At 38.9% G+C, this 13,206-nt stretch overlaps 1 protein-coding gene across 1 annotated transcript in view; it reads left to right on the forward strand.

Moving 5' to 3' along the window:
- Positions 1-13,206, forward strand: part of LOC106787516 (protein dachsous) — a 133,245-nt gene that overhangs the window by 83,287 nt on the left and 36,752 nt on the right. The window contains exon 3 of the mRNA XM_014750348.1: positions 3,261-3,734. Within this exon, the coding sequence (XP_014605834.1) occupies positions 3,261-3,734 (474 nt within the window). The remainder of the gene's footprint in view (positions 1-3,260; positions 3,735-13,206) is intronic.

Below are 13,206 nucleotides of genomic sequence, written 5' to 3' on the forward strand. Positions count from 1 at the left end.
GTAATACTACTACTACTACTACTACTACTATTACTACCACTACCACTACTCTTTACCGTCGCATGTTGTCTACTCTTCTCTTCTTACCTTCCCTTTTCTCTCTCTTTGATCGTTCATGCTCCTGTTTGCTCTTAGCTACATGCTGGGATGGTGTAAGACACTGATGCTCATCTCTTTCTCTATGTCGATAGAATTTTCATTGATTGTAAAATTATCTGTTAGATTATCTATGTTAATTTTACGGTGAATATCAGAAAAACTTTCTCTTCTGTAATTATAAAATCATTACGATGAATTTTTTAAATTGTTCTTTTTTTACACAAGTAAATATTTATTATTTTTATAAAATTTCAAATGATATTAAAGATTTTTGTATCTTTAGGAAAAATAATGCGAGTTAATATTTTTCGTAGTCGCGACCATACAATTTCGGCTATTCGTAAGCAATACCTACTTACTTCGTCTGATCGTATATTTCAGTTACTACTTATTTCATTGCATAGGAATATGTCCCGAACTAAAAATCGTAGAGATTTCAAACAAAAAACATTGTAAAGTATAAATATTCTAAATAATTTAATTAAATTTTCTCTCTTTCAATTTAGAAATAAAAAATATATTATATATTTGACATTAATCACATTTCAATCTAACACAAAAATACAAAGAAATCGGAAGTGCATATCTAAACGAGATACAAGACTTATAATTAATGTTACCTATATACAAATTCTAAACAAAACAGATATGTTTGAAGTTATACAAAGGAAAGGAGGTACGTTGATTCAGGATAAAAATGTATTTACGTAGATCGTTGGTCCGAAGATTACGAGAACTAGGAAAGTTAACCTATTGCTTCTTCGACGATCATCGAGCGGAAAGGCCGAAGATAAGTCGAGTTAAGTCTTGTCTTGTATCTCGCGTTAATGGCGAAGGATAACGGTTGGATACGCGGTGGTGATCGATAATTATTACCTACGAGCGAGGTTGCTTTGAATCACGCGCTGAGATCCGCACCATCGGATGAACATCCTATACGCGAGCTTATAAGATCACCTCGAGGTGTTTGTTACTTTGTTTCAAGCTAGAAATGAGAAAACAAAGAATATTAAAGAGAGATAACACAGAAACTCTATATATTTAAGTATAAATTATATAAACTCTTATAAACGCAAATCTTCATTTGGGTTAATAATACATTTTACAAAATGTCCACGCTTATACAATTAGCATTATTATTCGATAATAAAAAGAGAATAAAAAGAAGATCGTTATGGGAATGCGTGCATTATTATTATCTCGTGCAAATTTCAAGCGTATCATTGATTTTCTTTTCCTACATTCTTTTTCATATCTTTAAAAATTTCTTTTTATATCATATATTTATTGTATGTATTCCGTCGGACTCTCGCGATTACGTTTATTTAACTTCACATCGAAATCCTCTTATCGAGCCAAATAATGTCGGCGTAGTGAACGAAACTACGAGATTTACTTCGAGCAAAGTCGTCATAAATCACTAGAATCCTGCTTACCGTCGTCCTTTTTTCGAGTCCAATCAGCCGACCGTTTTTCTTTTTTTCTTTTCTTTCTCCCGCTTTCTCTATCGCGTTTTGCATATAAGTATACCTACTACCTCTCCTTCGACAGTTGAAAGAAAATTCATTCAAGGGAGTACTTCTTAATGAAAAATAAAAAAAAAAGAAAAAGAAAAAGAAAAAATCAAATAAAATAAAATAAAACAAAAATTAAAAAAATATTCTTATCTTAATGATATGACGACATTCAATGATAATCAAAATCATGTTTATAATTGTATAACATAAGAATGATAATGATCCAACAGTTTTGATTAATCGTAAACGATAAGTTAAGAATGTCTCCTTTAATCCAATTAAGAGGATTACTTTAGTCATATATATTATAAACCTATAAATAATTCTTATCACGAGCGCATAATCGTAGGTCGATTGCTTTGACCGTTATATGGAATCTTCCGATTATAGAAGACGAGTGTTCAGCAAATGTATGTCTATGTATACTTGTGTGTGCGTGTGTGTGTATTTGTGAGAAAGAGCGAGAGGGGTAAGTGTTAATATCAAAAGACAGTATGTAAATCGGGTAATCCGATGTTTAAACGGTTTACACCCGTAACTCATAGTAATGTATGGACTCGAGTGCTCGAAGGAGCTCCGAGCTGAGAGGAGATTTATAGGTACTAGTGTCATTGGAGTCATGCGTCAACGGCCAAGTTTTCCCCTTTCGTCCCTCGAACCTTTCGACCACCTCAGTATCTTCACCATGGCTGGGGGAGCCTATACTGAGAAGAAAAAAAAATCACCTTGCTTTTGCTCGCGGAGAAGAAGATCAACTTCGTTGCATTCTTAACAGTAACGAAGTCAAAGAAAACCATCTTAGTTAAATGTATCAAATGAAAAGCATAAATTAGAACCAAGAGAAAGATAACGTAAATCGATATTTATTATATTATAAAATTTAGAAGTTTGATTTTGATTTTGTTTTGTGATCGTTACATCTTTTGCATTTTCTTTTTTTTTGTATTCTTTTTTGTTTTTCTTGAAATTTTGTATTCAGCGTAGGATCAAAGGGCGGCAAAAGGGAATGGTTAGGTGTTTCCGAAGGACTCAGGGGTGTATCAAGTTTCAAGGCGAGTACATCGAGCACGGACACAGAGACATCGGAGGTGACTTTATTGACACCGGCATCATAAATCTTCGAGACTTAACTCCCACCTCCGTTATTCTCGACATTGTCGTACTCGTATTTCTTCCCCCGTCGTCCCCTTGACTCTTTTTTCTTTTTTTCTTTCTTAAGTTTGTGCGTGCGTGCACAATTCGGCGCACATTCGTAGCCAAGCATGAAATTTTCTTACCTTGTATAACGTTCGAACGAATGCGGGCGTACAACAAGCTCGCTGAGATTGTGCTACAAACTCTAACACGAGTTACCATTTTATTCTATAGACAATTTCTTTAATTTTTTTTTTACTTTGAACTGAGTTACATTATACTGTCTATATTCTGTATATACGATTATGTATTATTATATTTACGATCATCAATGGTTTACAATTGTTGAACATTTTAAAAGAGTCAGGTTTGCGAATATCAAAGTACACCGAATCATTCCAAACTATTCCTAAACCATTTCAAATGGAACAAATAATATGAATGAAATTATGTAAACAAATGAAATTAATTTCATATATATCTATTAACAAATGTTTTATTTTGTTTCAGGTGGTCTCAGTACAATAGCAATCGTCCGAGTACAAATAACCGATGTTAATGACAACAGTCCAATATTTGAACCACAGAAATACAACGTGACTATAAGAAACGACGTCCCATTTCAAGGACCAATTTTAAGGGTATCAGCGAGTGATCTAGATGCAGGATTATTTGGAGAAGTTGAATATAGAATAACCAGTGGCAACGAAGCTGGAGTATTTCGAATAAATCGAAACACCGGTGAACTTCACGTTTCAATGCCAAGTTTTCTTTCAAGATCTGCTATATACCAACTCAATGTTACGGCCACCGACGCAGCTGGATTAAAAAGTACCGTAGATGCGGAAGTTAGGATAACGATGTATTCGCCAGGACACATGATAACTACTTGCGAAAGACCACGATACGTTCTCACAGTTAAAGAAAATCAACCACAAAGTACTGTCATCGGTGGTATTAAGGATACTACGTCATCATTATCAGGTAAGTTAAACTCTATCTACGCTTGTTTCATAAATAATAAATTGTTCATCGTTTCTAAACAACAAATGCAAAATATACAGTTTAATCTTAGATACGAATCGGCAATGAATCAGTTTTCTTATAAAATGAAAGACGCGTAGCACTAGTTAAACGATCCTTATCAGTTTTTCTTTAGATTGCGTTTCTAAATGTACCGCGTGAATGATCAAGGTTAAGATTCCGTTATGTTGGGGAATACTTTTCATCTAAAAGATCAAAGAGAAAACTAAAACAAAAAATAATAAATAAGTGCAACGTAGCATGTAACTCGAGCGATCGTCGTTAGAAGTACCTAGTTCCGTCGTAATCGCAATAGCTCCGGGGGTCATCGAGAAGATCGGATAATACCTTCCGCTCATAAAAGAAGTAATCTAAAAAGTTTGAGAAACGCGTTAGCATCTTCTCCTCGAGCTAGGCAGACCTCGCGAAAACGTATACAACGAAAACGTATTCCACGCGCGGCGCTACCGCGTTAGCATAGTCGCGTCACGAGAGTGAATAAGAAGAGGATTGCGACGAGGACGACGAAGAAGAAGAAGAAGAAAAAGAAATGGGGGAAGGAGGAGAAAAGGATGAAGAAGAGGAGGAGGAGGAGGAGGAGGAGGATGCGAAAACGCCTACGTGGCGATTCGGTATACCTACAAGCACGTGCAAAGCACGATACACTATCGTAGGTAAAACGAGCTTGCTCTCGAGAATATTCTTCTCTTCTTCTTTCTTCCATTGGCTCTTCGGTTGGTACCCTCAGCGAAGAGAAAGAGGAAACGAACGAGAAAGAGAGAGAAAGAGAGAGGATAAGAAGAGGTAAGAGAAGTTGGTATGAGCAAACGGCATGTAAATCATACGAGAATATCTATTCAACGTGATAGGAACGTGGAACGCGCGTCTCGTAAGGATAACGCGCCATGCTCGTCACGGGTACTTCGTGCTTGGCTTCGTGCCCACAGGATTCGCAGTTTTCCTTATTGGTAACGACCCCATTTTGACTTCCATTCGGATAATTTAAACTCGTATTGTCGTACCTACCTACGGTTAAGTCCGTCTACGATCTCTCGTCTCTTTCTTCCTTTCATTTTTTCCTTCTTCATTTATTTCTCTTTCGTGATCTTTTTCTTTTTATTTCTTTTATCTTTTTTTTTTTTTTTTCATTTCGATCAACTAACATAGAAAACCCTGATGGATTGTCTGGGATCTTTAAACTCGAACAGGTTGATTTTCACCATGCGGGTCCTTCTTTTTTAATGAACGAAAAACCTTGAACCAATACCCATGCTCTCGCATATAGAGTAGATTAAAATAACTTCATAAAAAAGTAAGAAGAAGAAAACGACAAAAATATGATAAGGAAAAAAATGAAATAAGGGAATAAGCGAAGGTCCGTCCTGATGCAGCAAGTAGGGTTTGTAAGGCGGGTGGAGTGGGAGGTGGGTTGGAGGGGTGGGCAAGGTACGTAAAGGAAAAGGTAAAAGGTAAATGGAGGGAGGATGAGAGGTACGTATCCGTGTTTCCACACTGGTGGTACATCCGATGCAAGATACGGCGCGTCACGACCTGCGCTCACCGCGCCATATACCCGGTGCACCGTGTAAAGTGTCTCGGCGTGCATCGAGCACGGCTCCACGGTACATTATAGTCCCGACAATGGCGGATAGTTTACACGGTGGTGCCTTACCGGTGGTGGTCGTATTGTTCGACCGCCATGGCCCGCATATGCAGACCTCTTGCATATCAATGCGGATACTTTCGCGAGAGGGAGAGAGATAGATAGAAAGACCATATCCACCTTCCTCTCCCTTTCTCTCTTTCTCTTCTTATTTCCTTTTTCTTATTTCTCCTCTTTGTCATATTATTTTTTGCAAAACATTTCTTTTTCATCGGAAATATAACGCGATATCCGTTGGTAACGAAATGTGTTTGTTTCCCAAGACGAGAGTTTCAAAGTAATTTTATTATATTTGTTCTTATTTGTTTTCTTCTTTTTTGTTTCCGCGCTACCACTTTTTTTTCTTCATTGAAGAATTTGACGCAACGTTACGATCATTGCTATCCTTAATGACATGAATTTTTGCACGTTTACTCGTAAAAAAACGCAATTCATGCATATTGAAATGAACTCGTCTACTTTAAAAGTAAGTACATTTACATATTTCTTTTTTCCCCCGAAACGCTCTTCAACTCTTGCCATTTAAGCAGTAAGATCGTTCCATTTATCGAAAGTCGCTGATATCCTCTGGATCGAATCGCTGATTTTAGTCGATGATGATGAGACAGAGAGAGAGAGAGAGAGAGAGAGAGAGAGAGAGAGAGAGAGAGAGAGGGAAGGAGAGGAAAGGAAGGAGAGGGCCACGCGTCCGCAGAAGAACCTGTTCGCGCGAGAAGATGCGGCCCGGCGTGCGAGTTCGCAATATTTGACACACAGCAGCCAATCAGATTATCAGATTAAAGTTGAAGGGAGCCGGTGAACGTTTGTGAACGCTTGCGCACAAGGCACTCTATACGTACACACAGACACTACGATTCGCATCGATGCTCAGCAGCTATCTTTTCCCCCTACCCCATTTTACGACACCTGTTTCGATGAACACGAACTCGTTCTCCAGATGAAAGGAAAGGAAAAAGAAAAAAAAGGTACGCGATGGAGAAAAGTTTACGAGAGAAAGAGAGAGAGAGAGAAAAGAGAATGATGGAATTATTGTTGTTGTCCAATTGCATTTGTCCTTAAACAAAAATTTCACAAGCTTCGGGAGAAATCGAAAGATAGTTGAAATAATTGTACGAAAATTATAATCTAATGAATATTCTTTAATACTCGCGAATTCTCGATTAAACCGTCGAGCAACATATCGAACGTGGATGAAATAAAATGAAAGGGGAGGGGATTCTAGAAATGGATAAAAACGGATGACGCGGGACTTGTCCCCTCGAGGTCGATACTTAAAAACACTTGGAAGTAGACGAAGTCCTTATTGGGTGCGTCGTTCGAGAGGTGAACATGCCGGATACTGTATCCTTCCATAAAACCTCGCGACAAAATGAGGAACGGCTTTCATTTTACGGCCGAGTTTATAGCACCTCGAGAGAAGAGAGAGAGAGAAGAAGAAAATCATCGGTCCGCGTCAGATCGGGTACAGATGAAATCTACCAGTCTTATCTTATCTAAAAGAAAACAACAACAACAACAACTGGCCGCTCCTAACTTTTCAGATATTCCACGCTTGTTTGAGAAAAAAATCTTCGAAAATCAGTAAAAGAGAGGAAACGAAATTCTTTTTTTTAACGTGGATCGGTTTCTAAGAAAATACGTGCACGAACTGCTAATATTACTGACAAATTTGAATCATTCGAAATAAAAGATTTTGAAAAAATTCTGACTTACTAAAGGTTAAGAGGAAGGAAGCGTAATCGAATATAGTGACACCCGTGACACGAAACAAGATCGATATGAACGTACTACACGACGATAGTTTGTCTTTTCTCTCGGATGTACGAATCAAAGTGGAAAAAGAAAGAAAGAAAGAAAGAGAGATTCCTTTCTCCGAATCGTTTCAAAGTACATCGGAAGAAACGATAACGACGGTAACAAGCGTCTTCGTTAAGGGTTTAAACGTAATCGCATAACGATCGGGACTTTCGCGACTCGTATTCTCGCTTCGACGAACTTTCCCGTAACGATCGTAAGTCTCGTAAGAGTACCTAAGTTCTCCACCAATCCAATTTGATTTTCATCGTATTTTTACGTAAGTTAGTCGCATTTCTTCAATAAGAAATAAAACCAAAATCAAATAAAACAAAAGTAAGTAAGTAAGTAAGTAGGTAAGTGAGTAATAAGTATCCACTGTTAAACGTCCATCTTGGTTACGCTCGTGTTCAAAGTTCCCCGAGTTAATCGAAAATACTGGTTAAAATGGTGGCAAGCGTTCGAGGACAGGTAAGGGATTCCATCCGAACTAGCAGTATTTCGTACTTTTCGGAGCCTGAGATTCTTCGTCCCGAGAGAATGCACCTCGTGTGCAGTTGAGAGAAGGAATAAAATGAGAAGAAGGAGGTGCAGGACCGTCGTCGTCGTCGTCGTCGTCGTTGTCGTCGTTGTCGAGGTCGCATAAATCGTCGCGAGTCGGATTCCGGGCAGCCGAACGCAAGCTGCCATTGTCCAGGACTTTTTGTCCCTCTCTTTCCACCATGAGAGAGAGAGAGAAAGAGAGAGCTGCTAGCTGCTATGGAGCTGCACTCTTTGCATACGCTTTAAATATCGCCGCTCCGTTCGCCTTTGAGGCCCCTCACCCTCACCGGATCCTACTCCTCCCCTCTTTCAACTTTTTCTCGACGTGGAATGAGATACGAGGGATTGCCGATGTGAAACTTGACGATTCCTTTTCGTGAGAGAAATTTTCTTGACTCTTAATCCCATTTGATTTTATCTTTTTTATTAACAACATCATAGTGACAACATTTTATATCGATTATTTTGTATTTAACGTTTGATTCGTTTAAAATCGATCGATAAATTCGAATAGGATTCTCTAATATTCTACTAAAAAAATAAAGTCAAATTTCTTTGCCTTTCGCTTGTTTTTATTTGTTTCGTTTCAATTTTCGCGTGAGATATTGAATTTTGACGACTGGAATACTGGTTTCTTGAAACGTTCCCTTTTCGGTCGCGATCGGTAACAATAACGTTAACGACAAATACGCCTACCAAAAAAACCGATTCCGTTTCTCTAATTGGTCGGTCGTGCCGATATACGATGAGAAGAAAAAAGGTTTCAGGGATGAGGAATAGGGGGGGGGATGGTTGGGGAGAATGCTAGGCGGAGATAATTATTTCGACACGATCAGGAGGAGCCGAAGTATCCTTGGCCTAAACCAATGCTGATTGTATTAGCACCGTTTTATATTCCAAGATAATTTTAATTCCATGACAAGAGTCATTTAATTTATTTATCACTTCTCGTAAAAAAAACCCGACTACCCTTCCTTTTTTTCTTCTTCCTTTTATCCCTGCGTCTACTTAAATCTCATCATCTTACTGTCCGTCTTTCATTCCAAACTCTAAACGAGATAGAAACAGGAATCATTTCATTTTTATCGAACATCTTTTGTACCGATAAAAAAGAAGATAATATGAACGATCGAGTCTACGCGTTTCCGAAATTCTTTATAAACGACGAATCTCTTTTCGTTCGTTTAACGATTGCTATAAAGATCAAACTATTTTTTTCATGGCCGATTAAAATCCATTCTCGAGTTTTTTTTTGAGGGAAAAATACGCGTGATGAGGTCTTTTCGAACACGGTTGAATACACAAATGGAATTGTGACAGGTCCACGTTGAGAAGTAGTGGGATTGTTTTTACTTCGATAAAATTGCTACGAAAGGAAATCATTTCTTTTTCTTTTTTTTTCCGTAACAAGATTTTATTATACGAATATGTAGTTACCTTTAAAAGTTCTTGTCCATCGCAATCGTCTTGTCCACCTTACATTAACTTCGTGCTTACACCGGACTTGCAAATTTTGTGCGACCGTCGTCGTCGTCGTCGTCGTCGTCGTCTGTTGGTTGGTTGGTTGTTCAGTCCACGAAACTACTCGCTGAATATCCTCGACTTTCTGCATCTCGAGCGAAGGGATTTCTCGAAGAGTTCCGTGCTGAAAGATCCGCGGTTTGAGATAGCAAGGAGTTTCTTTTCTCTCTCTCTCTCTCTCTCTCTTTCTCTTTTCACCATGCAACGACGAATGCTCGCGGTCTGATTTGCGTAACTCCGTTCCCGGAATTTTGTACACCCCCTTCCGTCCCTCTCTCTCTTTCTCTCCCTCTCGTTCACGTTTATATTTCTATCCTCTTTCGGCACGTAGAATTCGGAGTGGAAAGAATTTAAATAGAATCAAACTGATTCAATTACCATCGCGTTCGGAAAGTAAATTGGACCGTTTCGATGTAGAAAGGTTACAAATCGAACAAGATCCGATCGGTAATAACGATCATTCTTTTTCCTTGATTGTTCGCCATGCGTATTTAGACTACTTTCATGCAATTTCTACATATATCTGGTATAGAGAAATGTACACTATTAATTAGAGTGAAATTACATAATCGAGGATATCGGTAATGATCGGTAAATCTCGTAATTCGTTCGAGTTTACCTCTATTAAGTTTTCCATGATTGTAGGAAAGTAATAAAATCTACGTTAAGAAAATCGTTTTCGCATAAATACTTAAGTATTTTCTAAATCGATACACGTAAGCTCAATTACAGATATAAAGGATCCAGAAACTAATGTTTAGTTCTTCCTTTTCCTCTGGTATTAACATCGCCATGAGAGATGGGTAGACGAAGGGGGACTTGGGGATAGGGATGTGGATGGGGATGGGTAAAGGGGGAGAGTAAAAGAAGCTCGGAGCACGTATGATAATCCCAGTTGGCTTCGCTCGGCGGGCCTCAGCACCCGTTTATATCATTTTCGACAGCGGCTGTTTATTGCCCGATGCAAATCGTTCTCTCTCTCCGTTTCGAGAGGGACGACCTCGTGGCATCTCGGCAAAGTACCGCGACGCTGTTGATCTTCTTGGGTTTTGCTCCTTTCTCCATTCTACAACTCTTCTCGAATCTTTTCCACTCTAGTTTATCACATCATTAGCAAATTTTATTGCACAATACCAACCCTTCAATTCGTTTCACCGTTTAATCTACGTTTAGAAATCAAAAATGTATCTCTCTCTCTCTTTCCGTAAGATTTACTAATCAAAAAAATCAAATAAATAATTGTGCATTCGAAAGATTTAGGAACAACGAACATAATTTTGATAAAATAGAAAGAAAAAACAAAAGGAAAGGGAAAGGAAAGGGAAAGGAAAGGGAAAGGAAAGGGAAAGGAAAGCAAGTCGATCGATTTGGAAAAGGATGAAACAACAACGTACTTCATGGGGTTCCTCTCAAGGCTAGGAAAAATCTTTTAAAGCGAGTACCTCGGTGAATCGGTGGAATCCTTAGATGCTCGTAAGATATACCGAAGCGCGCGCATCTCGGTACGCCTTGGTATCTCGTCTGAACCGTATACGAACCGTTTCTCTCCCTCGCACATATATACACATACAACTTTAATCCATACACCTATATACCTATAGCACGATCGTTGGTTATTGGAAGACTCTGCTTGTACTACCGCAGTGGCTACGACGAAAAAATTACGCTCGGGCGTGCAGAAATCACGGCTACTTTTACGACGTGAATCCGTGTATGTGAGAATTGATGTAGGATGTGTGTATATGTTTATATGTATGTATACGTGTGTGTGTGTACAGATACGCCGAAGATACGGTGCATATGCCGCGATCCTAGATGTTGTAAAAGGCCAACGATAGACCGGCTCTCCCTTTTTCCCTCTTCTTCCCTCACAATCCCCTTTCCCCAACCCTATCCCTCTTTCGTATATGATGCACCTCCTCGACCCTTATCTCGCGCCTCGTTATCGCCGTTTACCATCGCCGCTAGCATAGACGTTCTCCGTCCCTTTTACTCTCTATCTCCCTCTCTCTCTCTTTCTATCTTACTAACAATGTATGTGTGTGTGTATGTGAATATATAGGTATCTATACGTCCTTCTCCTACCATTTCTCTCTCTCTCTCTCTCTCTCTCTACCCATCTCTTTCTATCTTCCTATCAGATATCTTCTGCCGCTTCGATTCGAACCTCTTTAAGCTCGTGCCTCACTTTGGAATTTCGACGAGGGAGAATTACCACAGGGTAATACTAGATGAGATTGTTTCCTTGCGAAAGAGGATGGTAACTCGTTCGAGAGAGAGAGAGAGAGAGAGAGAGAGAGAGAGAGAAAGAGATCATTCAACGTTTTCACGCATTTAACTTTTTTCCACGTAATTGAGGAGGAAACTGTTGAAGAATCTTTGATGATACGTCATCGAATACGAACGAATTTAATTTCAAAAGTTAATTTTATTTTTAAAATAGGTATATATATATATATACGTCCGTATATCGGAATGATAATTTTTAGAAATAAATTATACTAGAGTAACAATGCAAGAAACATACGAATATTATTATTTATTCATCCCGTAGTTAGAAACACAGATCGAATAGGCTTGTGAATCTGAATCTAGGAGTCCCCAAGTTGGTAAGACAACGTCTACCGAGCCATGTACGCAGAGTTTTGAACGTGTAGGAAAGAAATCTTCTTCCTGCGAAAGAAGGGGATAGCAATAGTGGTAGTAATAGTAGTAGTAATAGTAGTAGTAGGTCTTTGGTGGTAGGCTCGCGCTAGCTAATGTCGAGCATCATTTTAATTTATTTTCGCGTCGTTGGATGCCCGGCAGCCTTATTGTCGCCGTCCATTGTCTTGTCTTTCTTGCGGTGCAGCGTCTTGCTAGAGAGACTCTCTCTCTCTCTCTCTCTCTCTCTTCCGTTCTCTCTTCTTCTCCTTCTTCCTCTTCTTCCTCCTCCTCCTATTTCTACTCCTTATTCTCGTTTTTCTCGGGGGAACATAGCCGACCATTTAGCCGCGTCCTACTCCAGGACGTCTTACGCATGTACGAAGCCCTATTCGTTTGTTTACCGATCTCCAATGCGAGCGTACGTTTCTTGCACTATTGTGCACTACTCCGATGCACAGCTCTTGCTACGATCCTCGACGTAAGTATATACGTGTATATATATATATCCTCCTACCAATGTTTTAAGAAAACGATTTCCATTTAGTATTTGTAAATCGTGTTAAACGTGATAACGCATTTGAGTGAAATTATATATATATACGATCGGTCATAATGTATTCTTTATTATTTTTAAGAAAAACACATATATATACCAACGTTTCTTTGGTATATGTTATATATATATATATACGATACGTGAGACGAAGCAATTTTTCAAATATTTACTCGAATTAAAAGAAAACACGGGTTAAATCTTTTTTCAACGGGACAGTTACATTCGAACGACCACTCGCGACACTCTACGAAACTGAGGGAAAAACGATCTCGTAATTAAATAATGATGATTAGCCCCAGGATTCGCGGTAGAGTCGAGCGACGCGATGAATGCGATGAAGAAGCGATATCGCGGGTAAAGGAACGTTGTCGTTGACGGGGGTCTGCTCGTTCTTCTTCTATCTTCTTCTTTCTCTCTCTCTCTCTTTTTCTTCTTCTCTCAAGAGTCTTCTTCTCCTTCTTGAGACTATCCGGCTTTCTCCGAGCCGACTCGCGACCCTCTCCTCACATTTCAATCCTACGTCGATTCGTTTAAGGAATATATATTGACGTGTCGTAGCACATAGACGCTAGGAGGACTTTACGAGACAAGATCAGGCTAACTCCAATCCCATATACCTAAAACGATTTCTCTTACCATCGGTAACTTTAATAACTGTATATATGTTACCGTCATAGCCGGAAATCCGCCATTGCTAATAATTTCGAGTT

This window comes from Polistes canadensis, unplaced genomic scaffold (genome assembly GCF_001313835.1).
Source record: "Polistes canadensis isolate GaletaPanama2010 unplaced genomic scaffold, ASM131383v1 scaffold_0, whole genome shotgun sequence".
In the NCBI taxonomy this organism is placed as follows: Eukaryota; Metazoa; Arthropoda; class Insecta; order Hymenoptera; family Vespidae; genus Polistes; species Polistes canadensis.